This window comes from Chiloscyllium plagiosum, unplaced genomic scaffold, assembly GCF_037043375.1.
Source record: "Chiloscyllium plagiosum isolate Xiang-an unplaced genomic scaffold, Cpla_swu_hap1 HiC_scaffold_13, whole genome shotgun sequence".
NCBI classification, from domain to species: domain Eukaryota; kingdom Metazoa; phylum Chordata; class Chondrichthyes; order Orectolobiformes; family Hemiscylliidae; genus Chiloscyllium; species Chiloscyllium plagiosum.
Genome location: NW_028270151.1, coordinates 52983380 through 53003245, shown reverse-complemented (window position 1 = coordinate 53003245; position 19866 = coordinate 52983380). Strand labels below are relative to the sequence as shown.

The following is a 19866-nucleotide window of genomic DNA, read 5'->3' as shown; positions in this document are numbered from 1 at the left end:
CAACACACTTGGGAACACTACCCACCACATACCCGGCAGGTACGCATGTGACTTGGCCAATATTGTCTATCTTATATGATGGAAGCAAGGATGCCCCAAGGTATGATACATCGTCAAGACCATGCAGACACTATGACAATGATGAATGGACACCGCACAATGATCAAGTCACTGGGAGCGGGATTCCCTCCCAGTGGGGGATCACTTCGGCAGTGCAGGACTTTCAGTCTCTAATCTTCGGGTGAGTGTCCTCCAAGGCAAACTTCAAGATATGCAACAACAGAAAATCAGTTTGCAGAGGCTGATAGCAAAGTTCTGTACCCATGAGGATGGCCTCAACTTTGATCTTGGGTTAATCCTGGTGAAGAATCTCAACTGGACCCTCAACACCAGCTCCATAGACAAGAAAGCCTAGCAGTGTCTCTACTTTCTGCGCAGGCTGAGGAAAGCCCACCTCCCACTACCCATCCTCACCACGAGGTTTCATTGAGAGTACCCTGAGCTACTGCATCACTACATGGTTCAGGAATTGCACCATCTCGGATCGTAAGACCCAAAAACAGATAGTGAGGTCAGCTGAATTATCAGTGTCTCTCTTCCCTCTATTACAGATGTTTACACCACAAGCTGCATCCAAAAGGCAAAGAGCATTGTGGAAGTCCCCACACACCCTTCATTCAAATTCTTCTCCGTCCTGCCATCTGGCAGAAGATACCAGAGCATTTGGTCTCTCACGGCCAGAATGTGCAACAGTTTCCTCCTCCAAGCCATCAGACTCCTTAACACAGTATGAACAGACTCTTTCCCATCTGAAATTCTTTGTACGACTTTGAATTGATGCTAGAAAAATGTCTATTTATCATTCTTCTATTACGCTGTAACATGTGTGTTTTGCACTTCTTATGCACTTTATGCTGTGTACGAGTGTGTAGTGTGCGCTGTCCATGTAGCACCCTCGATCCTGTAGGAATGCTATCTTATTTTTACTGTATCTGTTGTATATGGTAGAATTAACAAATAAAAAGCTACTCTACTTTACAGGTAACCCCACTACACTCTCCCCCACACAAACTTGCACATTCACACTCTCACACACAGGAGGGAATTATTTCATTCAAGATTCTACCAAAAAAAAAGTCCGACCTCAGTTGAAAACATAGACAGATTTGGAACAGGACCTCACACCTAAAGTGCATTGTCTAACGTGAGATATAACTTCTGATACACTGATAAAACATTTAATTATCTGGGGACAAAGACGTGAAAGGAATCTTGATTTTGCATTTTAATCAACAAGCTACCTCCTGTTTAAAGGGTTCAACAAGGGCAGCTACTTTTAAAGTTGTTAACTTTTCGCTTATAAATACTGCCTTATACCTCTCTATCACACAACAAGAGCTGAGCTCCGAAAGCTTGCAATTTCAAATAAACCTGTTGGACTGTAATTGTTTGATTTTCGACCTAGTCATGAAGATGGCAGCGATTTATTTAGCTTCACCAAACCCTGTAATGTAAAGCACCGTGACGTTTGTAAACATTTTTAGATCTCGTGCTTATTCACGATAAATCCGCCATTTCTGTTCACATCCCTTCGCACGGCCCACAGTTTGAACAAACAATGAACATTCTAGTCCGCCGGGAGGACTGACCGCGGTGCATTGTGGGCTGCTGGGAGGTTTGTGACCGCTGGGTATTGTGGGATAATAGGTGGACTATACTGCAGAGCATTGTGGGCTGTTGGGTGGTTTGTGAACGCGGGGTATTGTGGGCCGGTTTTGAATGCTGACGATTCTTCCGGAGGATTCGGGTTGAGGACGTGGACTGATGGCTCCTAAAGGCAGCAGCAAGCAGCAGTCGGAGGAAGATCTGTTGCTGCAGGACTTCAGTCGAAATGTCTCGGCCAAATCCTCTGCATTGTTTTACGGAAACGCATTCATTGTGTCGGCCATTCCTATCTGTAAGTGTGTGTGGGATGGCGGAGTCGCTGCTGCCCGTGGAAGGGCAGTAGGCAATGATCAGGATAAGGTTTAATTCCTCACATTTTACCTGATGCGTAAGAATTCACGGGATTTTTATGTCTTTAAGACGGCACGACGATCAAACTCTTTCATAGCAGGGGGTCGGTTCGCTGCCCTGAAAGTTGTTTTTGTATTTTGTGCGAAAATGTGGCTAAAAGCTGCGATTTTTAACTGAAACTGGAAGAGGAAATCATCACTATCCGTAAAATTAATTCATGTAGGAAAGGGCAAGATGTCACGTAGAGCTGGAGAAGCTTGTCAAATTGAGGAAAGTAAGAAGTTTGAAGTCATGGTATAAAATATGTTATGAGAGAATAAAGATGCAATCTAAGTTGTGGAGTTTACCGAATATGTTGCTGACGAGGAGAGGCTGAGAAAAAATGAAAACTACTTCTTGGGTACAGGACATACCTGGATAATCTTCCAAATTGCCAGGTAGATACTGTGATGTACCTGCACTGCGACAGCTTGGTTAGGAGATGTTGGCTTTGGATAACATTGCTGGAATGTTGTCAAGGCTCATAGCTTTTGCAGTATCCAGAGCCTTCAGCTGTTTCTTAAAATTATGTACAGTGAACCAAATTAGTTGCGATGCTGGAGACCTTGGAAAAAGGCTAAGATGATCATTTTGGCTGAAGATGCTTAAAATGCTTGAGTGTTGTCTTTTTGCATGATGCAGAGACATTTTGGAGCTGCTTCCTGTATTGCATTGTTTAATTGTCCACCACCATTCAGAACTGCAGAGTTTGGATCTGATTTGTTGGTTGTGGGACAATTTATCTCTTGTCAATGACATGCTGCTTCCATTGCATAGCATTCAGTTGATCCTATGTCACAGTTTCACTAGGCTCACACCTCCGTTTTGGGTACACTCCTTGCATTCCCTGCTCCATTCTTGATTGAACTAGGAATTGTCCCCTATCTTGATGGTGCTGATAGAGGGGAGGATATACTGGGGGCTAAAGATTGTGGTTGGTTATGGTGCTGCAGATGCTGATGGGCCACAGCATCTCATGGATGCCCAAGTTTGAGTTGCTAGAACCATTCAAAATCTATTCCATTTAGCACAGTCATGGTGCTGCAAAACACGATGGAGGGCACCTTAAAGTAAAGGCAGAACTTCATCTCCACAAAGACTGTGTGGTGATCACTGCTCCTGATACTGTCATGGAGAGGCAAGTAAACATGCACAAGTGTACAGATGAGTACAGCAATCATATGTCCAGCAATGGGAGTGGTATCTGTTACTTGGTATATGGTTGTTGCTTGAAAGTGCAATACCAACATCAATATGGTCATCTAGCCAAATATAGATAAATAGGAGGTGGTTAAGTTTGAAGATGTTTAGGCTTGGTGGATGAGCTGTGGGAAATGCAGGATTATAGGGATAGGATAGAGGGGATGGGCTTACATGGGATGCTCTTCAGAGGATCGGTGTGGACATGATGGGCCGAATGGCCTGCTTCCACACTGTAAGGATTCTAAGTACACGAGGGTATAGTTGGGAGAGATCATTGTCAAGATGCATTGGCAATATTGGAACAAGTAACAATGGTGAGAGTATTGCTGCAGTATGGTTGAGGTGGATGACAACAAAAATTTCAGTGAGCCAGGGATGCATTCTATGCTATGTGAATTTCATCAGAAATCTTTTCAATAAGGCTATCTAAATCTTCTTGCTGTGCAAATAAAATTGTGCTATTTCCCTTTCTTCAACTCCCCCAACTGAGGAGATGGATGCAAAAGTTCAATAGTCTTTGTTTTAGAATTATAGTTACCAGATTTACGTATTATTAAGCATCTATCTACAAGTTTTGCATCCTTGGATCAGAGAACTTTAAAGTTAAAACTTATGCTTTCATATTCTTCTTTGGACTTTTTTTCATTCTCGGTGATATGTGATTAACTCAAAAAGAAAAATGGAACTATGAATATTACTTCACGCGGAGGAATATTTGCAACTTTCACTCTTTCAGGACTGTTTATTTGAATAGATAAGCAATGACCACTAAATTTTGTCTTCCAGGGCTCTACTGGAGGATCTGGCACATGGACCTTGTCCAATCTGCAGTTCTGTATTGTGTTATGACCCTTGTCAGTACCTATCTTGTGGCATTTGCTTACAAAAATGTCAAGTTTGTCCTGAAACACAAGTATGTAATTTCTAGAGTAAAATTATCTGTACAGTTTATTAAATGATATCAGCACGTCACACTGTTAACAGAGATTCATATGTCCAGGGTTGCACAGAAGAGAGAAGATGCAGTTTCCAAAGAGGTCACTCGGAAACTGTCTGAAGCTGACAACAGGAAGATGTCTCGCAAAGAAAAAGATGAAAGGTGTGCTCTTAAAATCTTGAAAGTTGTATTGGAGATACTGCCTCAAAGCTGAATGTCAAAACATGCAAAAGTCAGTATTTTGTTGTAAGTTTGTAATGTGTGTAACATGAGGTTGGGTGTTGCAGCACAAAGATTCTTTTAAGCAAACACCATTGCAATTAAGAGAGCGCAAGCAGATAGCAATGCTGTTAATTCCGACTCTTTGTTTCTTGTCAGCCACCAATTCGTTATCCAAGTCTGTACTCTAGCCCCAATCTCAGGCACTTCAATTTTGCATGATAATCTCATGTGGGACCTTAACGACAGGCTATTGAAAATCCAAGCAAACCACATCCCTTGGCTTCCTCTTAACAAATCCACTAGTCCCATCCTCGTAGAATTCCAGTAGTGTATCAAGCATGATTTCCCTTTCATAAATCCAAGTTGACTCTGCCTGATCCTATCTTTTTTGCCAAATGCACTGCAATTAATTCATCTATAACGGACGCTAGCATTTCCTCACTACTAATGTCAGGCTAATTGGTCTATAAATCCCCTAATTTCTCTATACCACTTATTTTTCAAATAGTAGGGTTTTATTAGCTGCCTATAATCATAAGAAATGTTAGAATCTAGGAAGATAACCACCAATAGGTCCACTATTTCCAGGACCACTTCCTTAAGTATTCTGGGAGACAGATTATCAGGCCATGGGGAGTTGTTGGCCTTTAATCCCATCAATTTGCCCAAAAAACATTTCCCTACTAGTACTGACTTCCTTCATTTCTTGCTTTCTCTAGACTGTGCATCCTCCAAAATTTTTGGATTGTTATTTGGTGTCCATCTTTTTGAAGACTGAATGAAATTATATTTTTAATTGGATTACCAACTCTGGTTCCGATTATAGTACAACCTCGATTATCCAAACAAGAGCTCAAGGTCCTGATGCTTAGATAAACTGTGTTATCTGAACATTCAATTGTCCGAACAAAATACTCCCCCCCCCCCCCCCCCCCCGTGTAATTCAGATAATCGAGGTTGCCTGTATAGCGTCCTCTGTTTTTGACTGAAGGTCCTACATTTGTCTTCAGTAATTGTTTTCTCTTCACACACCTATAGAAGCAGGGAAACTATAAGATGACTAGTGTGAAAGCTTCAAATAATTTATGTTAGTGCAATTGCTGGTTGATGGTACAGAGAGCTTCAGTTTTCAGCATTGACTATATTCATGAAAACCTAGCCTGCTTCTGACTCAAGAGGTAGTCTTTAACAAGTTTTGAAAAGATTTGTACCTCAGGTTCTGGATTCGGTTTGCTCGTTGAGTGAAAGGTTTGTTTTCGGGCATTTCATCACCATACTAGGTAACATCTTCAGTGAGCCTCTGAATGAACCCAAGGAAACTCAAACATAAAAATAGAAAGTGGGCTACACCACCAGTGCTTCATTCAGAGGCTCACTGAAGATGCTACCTAGTATGGTGATGAAATGTCTGAAAACTAACCTGCCAGCTCAATGAGCAAATCTACATCCAAGGTAGTATGTAAATATCTGGTTCAGGATTTCTCCTTTAAGAGTTAACCGAAGACCTTTTCCGCGATCCAACTGAGCTGCATATTGTGTGTAGTTTGCTTCTCTGACAGAGGTTTGTGGCTCAATATTTATGTACCTCAGGCCTATCCATTCAGACAGATTATTCCCAGTGCTAGAACACCTATTTAATTTGTTATTAAACCAAAGTTTATTCTTTGTATGGTATTTCCACAAACCATGTGGTATTTGCTTCTAGATATGAAACTAAAAGCTTGCTTTTCTCCATAATAGGATCTTATGGAAAAAGAATGAAGTGGCTGATTATGAAGCTACAACCTTTTCAATCTTTTACAACAACACTCTGTTTCTGGTTATGGTGATCATTGCTTCGTTCTTTATATTGAAGAATTTCAATCCTACAGTGTATCCTTTTTAGTGCTGATATAATAACAACACCATGCAGGTATCTACATTTGAGAAGAAATCAGTTAATGGTTTTAAACTGGTGTCACTTTTAAGAATTATTGCATTCCTGTTACTGATTGGAGTTAAACTATCGCAAGAAGTGATTAAAAGATCAATTTTGCCTTTCCTGTCGAGAACTGCGGGTTAAAGAACCAAGTAAGTGTATGGAAGACCATTAATTTATCAGTCTACAGTGTGCTCATTTATTTCCATTATTAGACAGCAATCCATATTGCTGATTTCATTACGGCCACTGAAGATTCTCTCCTCATTCGTAAATTTGAAACGTTAGATTGTGTTGTATTCGTTGCATTGTTGACATTAAATAATATTGTTGAGTATGCACACAATCGGTCTTTTAGATCTGTTTGAACAACACTGTATTCATTATTACAAATTTTAAAATACAATATATCCTCCAGAAAATGGAAACACAACTATACAGGTCCCAAAAGTTATTTTCTTGTGTTGATTCATCACTTACCTGAAAATATCAGTCTTTCAATTATTTGTTACATGTTTCTGTATAAAACTTGTGTTCCTTAATTGAACTCTCAGAAACTACATCCTTTCGATTTGTGCTTCATCAGGACTGATTGCTCTTCTTTCTACAGGCTCAAAGTAATTTTCTCAGGTTTTCTTAATGAGCTGTTGTCAAGAATTGAATAGTCTGTGTACTTAATGAGGTTACTTCGATTTTAAAATCTGTAAACTTGAGACCTGAAACTACAGAATTGGCCACTTGACTGAGACAACTACAGTTCTGTGAACTGCATTTCTTTTTACAATACACCTGTATTCCATATTGTCAGTCATGGTTGTAATGTAATAAAATGAATGCATTTTGCAACTGTTTTTTTTATTTGCCAGCCCATTTCTAGAAGTCTGCAATTTTGCTTTAACTTGTATGGACACACACATCCACCCCCTATAATAAATCTACTTTTCTGTAGACATTGTAAACGACAAGTTAAAATTTGTGTAAAGTAAGGCACTGAGTTGGCCTTTAGTATATATGGTGTATGCAACATGTAAACTCATAATTTATGAAAATCTCTGTCACTTATAGAGAAGAAATAATGACCAAGTATCAGCCTCCCATACTAAGTGATATCATAGATGGTCACAAGCTTGATTAAAATGTAGGTTTTAAGAAGTTTAAGAATGGGAGCTGTAGAGAGGGAAGTCACCTTGTATTTCTTCCTGAGATGTGGCACAGTAGTCCCTTCCTGTACCCATGGGGGTTATTTTCCAGGATCTACTGTGAAAGCCTGAAACCGCGGATTGGAGCGAACCCATTCATTTCATTGGTAAATGTACTTTCCCTGCAGTCCCCTGGTGCTGGAACGTTCCCTATAATATGTTTTGGCCGTGGTAAACTGGGTATATAAAACCATGGAAAATGATTCTGCAGATGGGGGGGGGGTCACCCTGTACTACAGAGGTATTTTAAAACCTACTAAGTTAGAACCTAAACTATGAATACATTGTTACCTAACAAGTCAAATTACTGCATAATTATGCCTGATGATTGGTTCTCAATTTTCATTAAACTTTCAGCAATGATGTAATAAATAACTTGAGTGCGCAAGATACAACAAACTAAATCTCTGTTATGCTTTCACTAAATTTTATTTTTTATAATTAAATCAAATACAGCAATGTAATTTTTCAAACCATCAAGCATATGATATATGATCTACACTTTAAATCTGGTAATTGGTCAAAGTGCATAATACTCAATTAAGTATGTGATAATGAAGTACAGAACAGTGTTGCCTGATCATCTTTCTACAATTAAAGTGACTTTCCGATTTACTTCTCATAGTTACCGATTCTGCCCTGTAGTTGTTCAGTAACAAACATGTTTTCTGCAAAAGAAACTATATGACATACATTCTACTAAATAGTTTCTCAAATAATTTTAAAACCTTCTAAACTGATTTCAAAATACATAAGAGCATAAGGAATGGTGAAATTCCTGTATTTCATTCAGACTTTTGCGCCTGTTTAACCATTCAATCCAAATCATGGTTGAACTATACTTCAGGTAATGAACTCACCATTGATTCATTCCCAACAAAGTGTATCTACCTAAGTAATGAGAGTTTCAATTGACTAAGTATCCATACCTTTTCTGGGAAAAGAATTCCACATTTCCACTGCCATTTTTGATGAAAAGTTTCTTCTAGATTTTTCTCCTTAATGACTTAGTTTTAATTTTCAGTTTGGCCCTCTTGTTCTGGATTCTGCCAAAGGAAACAGCTTGTCTGTGTCTACATGTCAAATCCTTTTATCATTTTAACACCATAATTAAGTAATCTGAAACCTTTAATTAAACGACTGCAATCCGTTTATGTAACCTGTCCTCACGATTTTAAACCTTTTTAAGACTTGGTGTCATTTTGGTAAATATGCACCACACCCTGCTCAAGGTTTGAGCATAACTATGTACCTCAAAATATCCTTTGAGGTACAGTGCCAAAAATCGTTTGCAATACACAGAGGTTTGACAACTGATACATTGCTACCTCCACTTTGTATTACACCTCCCATGTAAGAAAGGCCAATGTTTCATTAGCCTTTTTGACCACTTGGTGCACTTGTGTACTAATGTTTAATGATTTATATGCCTGCACCTTCACTTCTTCAGAATATCTGGTAGCTAGCCATTAGGAAAACATTTTAATTTATCTGTCTTTAATCCAAAATGCATCATCTTTCACTTCCCATGGTTCACTGGTTGTATCATTGTTTCTCCTCACTTAATCTGTCAATGGAACTTTAAACTTTCATCTTTGTTTGATTCAATTCACTGTATTTTTTAAATTAGTGTCCTCTGCAAACTGGTTTTACTGCTCTCTAAGTTTGATGGAAATGGTGAATAATTGAGATGCTGATATATAGCTTTGAGAAACACAAATTGTCAGATTCAGGCAATCTGACCACATTCCCCTTATTCCTAATGCGCTCTCTCAATTCCCAACTAATGAAATCATTAAAATTTGCCATTTATGTAACAGCAGAAGTTTAGATTTATGTACTATTCATAAAGCAACTGCTGCTTTCTGAAAAATACAAACAGCAATTGTGTGTACCAAAGCAAGCAATGTGGTTTAACATGTATTTAGTGACTTTTATATAAATGTACTTGATTAGTCTGGAACGGGTTAAAACGAGCAATTGTTTTCAATATACTTTGTAACCTGAAATAAAGCATCCTAAATGCATCTTTGGATTCCAATTTACTGATGTAAACACATTCAGACTCTAGTCCTAAAATAATCAGCCATTTCCAGCATAATGCAAGCCATTGTATGTTCATGTCTGTGATCTGTAATTAACTGGATGAGGTTCAATTGGGAGGAATGATTCTTTAAACTTGGTACTGGAATTCCGATTCCAAAAGTACACAAGCTGTGAACTTGCTTGTTTCATTTTTACGTTAAAAGCAAATAAGTCAATGTACATGTTGAGTGAGTAAAAAATGCCAGGAACCACCTTAATCGAGGTGATTTTAGAATGTGCTTCTGTTTAAGGGTACACCTCTCATTGCATAAGCATGCACCTGTGGGAATTCAACAGTAAACAGCTTTAGATTCACAGCCAGACAGTGGTCCAGCAAGTAAAGAGTACCACTTTCATCATGCAATCTCAGTCATCATCATGCATCTTTAAATTAGGATCGGTAGTCCTTCTTGCCTAATGGTTTGTTGCCAAGTATGCTGTCAATCTCATTCACAATCTGGGATGTCAATTTTGAGAGAACCTGAAAAGTTTCCAAACATTTCATAAGTAGTATGAAAAATATCTTGAAAAGTATTTTATCCAATACAGTTGAGACAAGACAAGACTTTCAAATTCTATCTATATAACATTGGAAATTATCTACTTCTTTAATAACCTCAGATTTCAATGAGAAACATCTTTTAAAAATCAGTCACAGTCATGAAGTGGGAGCTTGGGGAGACGTGCACATGTTATGGGCCCACGGCGATGAATACTGAACAGAATTATTTTCAGTCATTTATTTCTTGAAGAATAAATATTGGCAAGGGCACTGGAGTTAAAATCTCTCCAAGTTAATTTGAAAAATAAATTATATTTTTTGCATCCATCTGAGGACAGATGAATTCTTGTTTCAACGTCTCACCTGGAAGGTGATATCTCAAACAGTGTAGCTCTCCCTCAGTGGTGCACTGGAGTATTGGTCTTGATTTTGCATTCAAGACCCTAAGTGCATGACTGAATCCATAACCTCCTGATTTGGAAGTAAATATTGTGGCAACAAGCTAAGGGTAACATCAGGGTTAAGGTACATGCCTGGGAAAAGGGAAAGCATGCTGCGATAGATAAAATAAGTAAGATGGTATTACTGATAAGGTTGATCAGTACTAAACAAACAATTCATAGGTAAAAGACCCAAAATGGATCAAGCTACGATTCTCCACGCGTTTTCAATTCCATAAAGGTGTTTCATTTAACATTCATAATTGGGTAATATTATAAACAGTTAATTTTGCATTGTTTACCTGATAGTCCCTCAAATTCAATTAGAATTATTGGCACCTCTGTCTTGTAATGGTAACAAATGATAAAGTTATGGTTGCATTGTAATGTTTTTTTTTAAATCAGCCTGTTCAGACATACTATGACATAGTATGACAATGGGCGGCACGGTGGCACAGTGGTTAGCACTGCTGCCTCGCAGCGCCAGAGACCCGGGTTCAATTCCCACCTCAGGCGACTGACTGTGTGGAGTTTGCACGTTCTCCCCGTGTCTGCGTGGGTTTCCTCCGGGTGCTCCGGTTTCCTCCCACAATCCAAAGATGTGCAATTCAGGTGAATTGGCCTTGCTAAATTGCCCGTAGTGTTAGGTAAGGGGCAAATGTAGGGGAATGGGTGGGTTGCGCTTCGGCGGGTCGGTGTGGACTTGTTGGGCCGAAGGGCCTGTTTCCACACTGTAATGTAATGTAATGTAATCTAATGTAATCTAATCTAATCTAATATCTTGGGCAAGTGGGACTTGAACCCAAATCTTCTGGCCTACACTAACACTGCATTACTAGTGCAATCTGTCCCTAAAATTAAGTTATTGGTAGAAAAACGAACAAAATCATGTAATACATATGCTACCATAAAGAAAGTGGAATTTTGATTTGGTTGTCATGTGCAGGTAGTGGATAGGGTTTCCTTATAATGAGTAGGGAACTACAAGTTAGGAATTGAGCTTCATTAGCATTGAATCAGTCAGTTGCAATGGCCAATTTTGGAATTGAACAATGTCTTAAAGGACCTAAAGTATTGTATGTGATCGTGGGTACCACATTTTAGGAAAGATGTGAGCACATTCAACAGAATATAGAAGCCAATTTACAAAAATGATTCCAGGGATTAGAAATTTCAGTTCAGAGAATAGATTGAAGAAGTTGACACTATTCTCCTCGGAGACAGGTGGCTGAGAGGAGACCTAATAGAGGTTTCCAAAGCCATGAGTAAGCTTGATAGTGCAGATTGCAAGAAACTGTTCTGGCCCATAGAATCCCCACAGTATGGAAACAGGTCATTCAGCCCAATAGGTCCATACTAACTCTTGGAAGAGCATTCCATCCTGTAACCCAGCATTTTCCATGGCTAATACACCTAACCTACACATCCCTGAACACTACAGGTAATTTAACGTGGCCAATCTACCTAACTTGCACCTCTTTGGACTGTGGAAGGAAACCGGAATACCTGGTGGAAACCCGTGCAGACACAGGAAGAACGTGCAAATTCCACACAAACACCTGAGGCTGGAATTGAGCTTGGGTCCCTGGCACTGTGTGGCAGCATTGGTAACCACAGTCACCGTGCTGCCCCCATAAAGGCATCACAAACTAGGGGGCACAGATTTTCTTTTAATTTAACCTACTTTTCTAATCAGCCTGTTCAGAAATGTTATTACACACCTCTGTAGCAGGTGGGATTTTAACTTGGACCTCCCTGTCCAGAAGGAGGAACGCTATCTCTGCACCACAGAAGAAGGGCCTGTGCCCGAAACGTTGAATCTCCTGTTCCCTGGATGCTGCCTGACCTGCTGTGCTGTTCCAGCAATAAAGTTTCAACTTTGATCTCCAGCATCTGCAGACCTCACTTTCTCCACCACAGAAGACCACCCTTCCCAGGTCTGCTTTTTAATTTAAAAAAAAAATTAACCTATTTTTCTAATCAGCCTGTTCAGAGATGTTACTACACACCTACGGATCAGGTGGGACTTGAACCCGGGTATCCCAGTCCAGGAGGAGGGATGCTTTCACTACATCACAGGGCACAAATTTTAAAGTGATCTGTAATTGGAGTAAATGTGATACATGAATAAAACTTTGTCAAGCACTAAGTAGTTAGAGTGTGGAATGCTTTACCTGAAACTACATTGCAGGTACATTCAACAATATCATTGGGGTGGCTCAGTGGTTCGCGCTGCTGCTTCACAGCATCAGGGATTCATGTTTGATTCCAGCCTCAGGTGAAGTTTACATGTTCTCCCATGTCTGCATGAGTTTCCTTCGGGTGCTCTGGTTTCCTTCCACAGTTCAAAGATGTGCAGGTTAGGTGGATTGGCCATGCTAAATTGTCTATAATGTCAAGAGATGTGTAGATTAGGTGTGTGAGCCATGGCAAATGCAGGGATAGGTTAAGGGATCTGGGTGGGATGCTCTTTCGGAGGTTGGTGTGGACCTGTTGGGCCGAATGGCCTGTCTCCACACTGTGGTTTTTCGATGATTCAAATAGATATTGGATGATTCTTTGGACAATAATAATGTGCAAGAGTGTATGGAAAAGGCAGGAAATCGTCAGTAGATAGTGATACTTATTTGAAGAGCTGGTGTAGGCACAATGAGTTGAATAGCCTCCTGTAAGGCTTGTGTGATTCTGAGCAACTTGCAAACATGAGGAATGAAAGAAGCAATATTTTATGATCATAGGAAAATCATTTATGCTTAATGTAGCAAGAAAATTATATGTGGGGAGCCTTTAGGGCTCAAAGTGCAAGACCTACAGCAAAGGCCTATGTCCATCGTTTCAATACAGATTACAGATCTATGTCCCTCGTTCCTTACTGCAGATAAGAATCTCTTTATCTATCACTGAAAGTGACCACCTTCCACATTGTACTGCCCACAGATTGAACTAGAAGAATCAGGGCCTTCAGCCCAACAAGTCTACACTGACCCTCTGAAGAGTATCCCACCCAGACCCATTTCCCCTGACTAATAACATACACGATGGGCAATTCACCTAACCTGCACATTTTCGGATTGTTGGAGGAAATGGGAGCACCCAGAGGAAACCCATGCAGACACAGGGAGAATGTGCAAACTCCACACAGTCACCCGAGGCTAGAATCGAACTTGTGTCCTTGGTACTGTGAGGCAGATGTGCTAACCACTGAGCCACCGTGCTGCCGTGGATTGCTAATTTAAAGAACTGGAGACAGTCAAATATGGTGTTGGGTCATTGCACTCCATCTTTAAAAAGCTTAAATAAGAATAATAAGGAATAAATGATAACATTTATTTGAATCAACACATGAAAATTGAGTGAATAAGTGCAGTTCCAAACAAATGTTCAGTATAACAATTGTAAAATGTAAAGATTTTAATGAGTATAATTTATTTGACAGTTGTGTTGATCTGTTTTCTGAATTTCTAGTTGCAAAGTTTATCATAGCAGCCCAATTTATTAAATTCTGTTGAATTTTTCTTGTCTGTTTTGGTTTTTTTGGTGCAGGTTTATATCCAAGAATTAGATTGATCAGAATCCTCCATAATAACTTACCTGTATGGCGCCTAGGTTTTCTGTAAGTTGTTCTGTATTGGAGGCCCCCAGGAGAACTGAACTAACACCTTCATTGCGCAGACACCAAGCTAAATGAGATAGAAGATTGCTGAGGGTTAAAAACTGCATTAACCAAAATTTTCAGTAAAGTATCATTGTATATCACATGGTAAGGACACAATCAATAATAGGTTATGACCTTATAACAAGTTAATATTTTCATATTATATGTAAGATGTATTCATAGTGGTAATGGATCACTATTGGATATATCATTGGATTTCAGTTATCATTTTCATAGGATGTTGATATCACTCGCCAGGTAGAATTTGTTGCCCATTCTTCATGACCTTTGAGCTGATCGGCTTGTTAGATCAGAGTCCAGTTAAGAGTTAACCACATTGCTCTGGGTCACATAGGTTAGACAACATAAGGATGTATGGTTTCCTTCCCTAAAGGAGATTATACAAAGGAATCTATCCTTACCTACTCTGAACCTGATCTTTAAGTTGGCTTCTTCCTTCTGCTATCTTTTTGTGTAGCACTAGATGGAGCACTTTGTCATAACAAAGATCCTTGAGCTTTAAAGGTTCGAAGTAAAATGGCTCCTCTTTTGTGTAATACTAGTGGTTTTTGGATAGATTCCCAGTTAAGACCACCATTTTCTCCTATTTATAATTGTTGCTCCAAAGCTGTCGGATAGTCTTGGATGCTGGACAATCTAGTGATACATTGAAATATGTTAAAATTTGGAAACAGGCCATTCAACCTCATAGTTTATGTTGGTTATTATCCTGCAAATAGTACTAGTCATATCTACTTACTCTGCAATCATATTATTTCTATCTCATTTTCCTTCTTTCACTGTTTAATCTAACCTTGAGCATAACATTGTTACTATCCTACCCTGGTCTGGTTGTGAATTTCAAAGGCTCATAGCATTATGTAAGGATGCACATGCTCACAGACACATATAAGTTTGTGGGTTGAATTTGTACTTGCAGAATAATGTTTTATTTTGCTCAAAAACTGCATGAATCCATGTAAGATTCTGTAAGTCTGTTTTTTAGATAAGAATCAGTCTGACCATTGAGGCACAGACGGTCTCACACAGGGCACCTCACACTTCAATGCATTATCTGGGCCAACATGACACCAATTGTTAAAGTTCACTTGAGAATGTAACCTTTAAAAAAGTTCTGCAATTTACATCTGAAAGAACCGAAACCAAAATGTTCATTCTAAAAGATGAGAGACTTAATAAACAATCCAGGTCTTTTTCAATATATAATTTCAGTTACATCACACTGTAAAGTTTTGCTATAAATTCTGTCTTACAATTTAATATTTCACAATGACCTGAAGCAGCAGTGCTCCAAAAGCTAGTGCTTCCAAATATACCTGTTGGACTATAACCTGGTGTTGTGTGATTTTTAACTTTGTACACCCAGTCCAACACCAGCATCTCCAAATTATGTAAGGATGATTTGCCATACTCTGTTCCAAATCTCTTACATTTAATATTCCAGTTCTGGCCTTTCAGCAGCCTTTGGAATTACTACACCAATCCCTCTGTTCTGTCACAGCACCAAACATATTGACATTTGGTGTAAAACTAATGTTGTTCTTCATTAATGAAAATATAACAGCCCAAACTTAATTTGATTCTGTACTCCACTGTTTAATCCATTTTGCATTGTATTCTGTTAGAACTTCTTGGGTCTTTTAAAGAATTAACTATTTTATTATTCCTTCTTATTCCCTTGCCTTTTTCAAAATTACAAATGTACCAAGTTAACAAAAGTGGCATCTGAACTGAACTCTGCAGACATCACTATCTATTTTGCATAACTCTAGAAAACCTGCTGGAGACCATGAGCCTCTGTTTTCCTCTAAAGGACCAATTTAAAATCCAGTTTTTTATAGTTTTGTTAATTTGATATCCTTAGCATTGTCTGATTATTTTCACATTTGGTGCCACAATAATTATCCCTAGGGTATATATACAATTGCTGAAGTTCTAGAAATAGATCTGCATTGATCCCTGACAGGCTTGAACTATGTACACTAATAATACCTCAGGGTATGTGGTAGCTGTGTACTGATCCTGACAGTGTCAGGCTGTGCATACATTGATCCCTAACAAGCTAGAGGTGGGTGTACTAATGTCTCTGGAAATTTAGGGGTCTGTATGCACCGATTCCAGCAATCTAGATGTGGAAATACATTGATTCCAGGTCATCTATGGGTAGGGATACACTAATCTTTCTCTGTCTAGTGGTGTATACATACTGATCCCCAGCAGTCTAGGGCTGGGTAGACACAGATCCTAGAGTTAGGGGTAGGTGTACAAACTGATTCCTAATAGACTAGAACTGTATACACTAAATCCTAACAATCTAGGAATGAATGTACACTGATCCATGACAGTGTCAGTCTGCGTGCGTTGATGCTCCTTGGTCTAAGGTTGGGTGTACACTGAGTCCAGGATGGGATGTTTATTAGAATATAGAACAGTACAGCTTGGCCATCAATGTTGTGTCGACCTTTTATTCTACTCTAAGATCAAACTAACCTACATACCCTTCATTATAATATCATCCATGTGTCTATCCAAGAGTCGCTTAAATGTCCCTATTTGACTCTACCACCACCGCTGGCAGTGCATTCCGTGCACCCACCACCTCCGACATCTCCCCTAAACCTTCCTCCAATCACCTTAAAATTATGTCCCCTCATGATAGCCATTTTCACCCTGGGAAAATGCCTCTATCGACTCTATCTATGCATCTCATCTTCTGGTATTTGATCAGAATGCTGATCAATGGATGAGTGTATTTTGATTCCCAGTGGTCTGTGGGTGGGTGTACACTGATCCCTTATAGTTTAGGGAGAGACATGCACTAACCTGGCCATCTATGGGTATGTGTACACTGATCCTTCGCAGTGGCCGAATGGACATACCCTGATCTGGGGTAGTCTTAGGATGGGTCCTCGACAGTGTACGTGAGAGCATGCACTGAGGCTCTGCAGTTTAGGGGTTGGTGTATACTTTTCCTGGGAGTCTAAGGATTCGAGTCTGCTGGTTTCCCCATTATCTAATTCTAAGCATACGTGCAGTTCCTGGCAGTTTGGTCTAAATAAGGCAAACACGTCTGATTTCTGGTAGTAAGAGTTCAAGTTCAAAGATATTCATATTTGGGTGCTTTGAATTTGCTGACCCACTAGCGCCTTGTGGCAGATTAACCATAATGTTTGGTTTCATACGTAGCCTTGTCAGGACAATAAGGAACTAATGGAGTAATATGAAGGTTTCCTGATGATTTCCATCAGTATTTATTTTGGTTTTTAATTCATTCATGGGATGAGGGTCACTGGATGGGCCAGTATTTATTACCTAAATTTATTATCTAATCCTTCTAAAGGGTAGCAAGGAATGGGCAATAAATGCTGGCCCAGCCAGCAATACCCACATCCCATGAAAGAAGTATACCCATGTGAATGATAAAACTGAGGCATTTACTAAACCTTCCTTAAAAAATCAATGGATACTTTGATTCAGTCTCGAGATTCTGACCATGGTAGCTCCTGGGACATAGTCCTGTGGAGTCTGCAGTCAATGGTATTAGAATAGGACAGCAAAGTGGAATTGAGCTGTAATATTAGCCTTCATAGGTGCCCCTTTGGGTAGAACATAAGTTGCTTCCACTCTGGTTTGACGGGTTTTAAAATGGAGAACTGTGACTAGTGGTGTTCCACAAGGATCCGTGCTGGGAGTACTGTTGTTTGTGATATACATGAATGATCTGGAGGAAGGTATAGGTGGTCTAATTAACAAGTTTGCAGATGACACTAAGATTGGTGGAGTATTGAATAGTGAAGGAGACTGTCAGAGAATACAGGAAAATATAGATAGATTGGAGAGTTGGGTGGAGAAATAGCAGATGGGGTTCAAACCGGGCAAATGTGAGGTAATGCATTTTGGAAGATCCAGTTCAAGAGTAAATGGAAAAGTCCTGGAGAAAATTGATATACAGAAAGATCTGGGTGTTCAGGTCCATTGTACCCTGAAAATGTCAAGGCAGGTCAATGGAGTGGCAAGAAGGCATACGGCATGCTTTCCTTCATCAGACAGGATATTGAATAAAAGTGTTGGCAGGTCATGTTACAGTTGTATAGGTCTTGGGTTCGGCCACATTTGGAATACTGCGTACAGTTCTGGTTTCCACATTATCAAAAGGATGTGGATGCTTTGGAAAGGGTGCAGAGGAGGTTTACTGGGATTTTGCCTGGTATGCATGGTGTTAGCTATGAAAAGTGGTTGAGTAGATTAGGATTATTTTTGTGACGTGATCTGTTACATTGTGTACATGGATGAATTTGATAATCTTCCCTGTGTTTGACAAGAGTGGGTTTGTAAGATATGGGAAATGATCCACATTTTCGAGGATTGAAGGCACAAAACTGTATATGACCATAATGTACATACAAACAAGGGCCAGGATATATCAGCCTTTCAGTTCCTCAGACTCGCTCCACTCATCTGATTAGTCCTGGCCCGCCACACCACCAAATCCTCACCACCTGATGTCTGGAGGAAGAACGCCTGGGGCAGCACGGTGGATCAGTGATTATCACTACTGTCCACAGTGCTATGGACCTGTGTTCGATTCCAGCCTCGGGCGACTGTCTGTGTGGAGTTTGCACATTCTCCCCGTGTCTGTGTGGGTTTACTCCGGGTGTTCCAGTTTCCTCCCATAGTCCAAAGATGTGCAGGTTAGGTGAGTTGGCTGTGCTAAACTGCCTATAGTGTTCAAGGATGTGTAGATTAGGTGCATTGGTGGGGGGAATGGGTCTGGATGGGTTACTCTTCAGAGTGTCACTGTGAACTTGTTAAGCCGAATGGCCTGTTTCCACACTATAAGGATTCTATTCCATAAAACACCTCATCGTCCACCTTGGGACCCTTCGACTACACGGCATCAATGTCGATTTCACCAGTCTCCTCATCTTTCCACCCACCTCATCCCAGATCCAACCCTCCAACTCAGCACCGCCCTCTTGAACTGTCCCATCTGTCCATCTTCTTTCCCACCTATCCGCTCTACCGTGTGCACCATCACCCCCACCTGCATCTACCTATCACCTTCCCAGCTACCTTCCCCCCAGCACCACCCTACCCCCTATTTATTTCTCAACACCCTTCTCCCCCACATTCCTGATGAAGGGCTAATACCTGCTCCTCGGATGCTGCCTGGCCTGCTGTACCTTTTCCAGCGCTACACTCTTCGACTCTGACCTCCAGCATCTGCAGTCCCCACTTTCTCCTTATCTGATTGTTTCCCAAATCCATACTTGTTTTTCCCCTGGTAACCTCTCGCCTCTGGCTTACCAAGACTTTACCACTGAAAAGAAAAGCCACGATAGAAACTTTTGATTTTGACATTACATTTGATACATTCCAACTCATTTTCAGTACTTGGCAAATAATATACTCTTTGTCCAAAAACACAGGGAAGTAGCAAAATGGCATTTGGATTTTCTCATAAGTTTTGTAAACATGCACTCTTCCACATCAAGCACTGCGCAACTTAACTCACAAAGTCACCTCCCCTTCTGGGTTATGTTCACAGGAATACTCCATCCTTTCATGGAGATTCTGTCCTGCAACCCTTATTATCTACACACAGGCACTGTCCTCTTACCATCAATGT

At 40.0% G+C, this 19866-nt stretch overlaps 2 protein-coding genes across 2 annotated transcripts in view; one reads left to right on the top strand and one right to left on the bottom strand.

The window, feature by feature from the left end:
• Nucleotides 1–1799: 1799 nt before the first annotated feature.
• ssr3 (signal sequence receptor, gamma) lies at nt 1800–9561 on the top strand. Its single transcript, XM_043685521.2, has 5 exons — nt 1800–1957; nt 4045–4171; nt 4259–4357; nt 6158–6289; nt 6890–9561. The coding sequence occupies exons 1-5, from the start codon at nt 1825–1827 to the stop codon at nt 6954–6956; spliced, it is 558 nt and encodes a 185-aa protein (XP_043541456.1). The 5' UTR covers nt 1800–1824; the 3' UTR covers nt 6957–9561.
• A 150-nt stretch (nt 9562–9711) lies between these two features.
• kcnab1a (potassium voltage-gated channel subfamily A regulatory beta subunit 1a) overlaps nt 9712–19866 on the bottom strand; it is a 246468-nt gene continuing 236313 nt past the window's right edge. Inside the window, exons 13-14 of the mRNA XM_087993598.1 lie at nt 14153–14241; nt 9712–10100 (exon numbers count right to left, since the gene is read on the bottom strand). Coding sequence (XP_087849724.1) covers nt 10011–10100; nt 14153–14241 — 179 coding nt within the window. The 3' untranslated portion in view covers nt 9712–10010. The remainder of the gene's footprint in view (nt 10101–14152; nt 14242–19866) is intronic.

Excerpts from the sequence above, each read along its gene's own strand:
- ssr3 (XM_043685521.2), top strand. The coding sequence starts at position 1,825 with ATGGCTCCTAAAGGCAGCAGCAAGCAGCAGTCGGAGGAAGATCTGTTG. Across the intron at positions 1,958-4,044 it reads TGTGTCGGCCATTCCTATCT|GGCTCTACTGGAGGATCTGG; the intron begins GTAAGTGTGTGT and ends TTTGTCTTCCAG. Across the intron at positions 4,172-4,258 it reads AAGTTTGTCCTGAAACACAA|GGTTGCACAGAAGAGAGAAG; the intron begins GTATGTAATTTC and ends TCATATGTCCAG.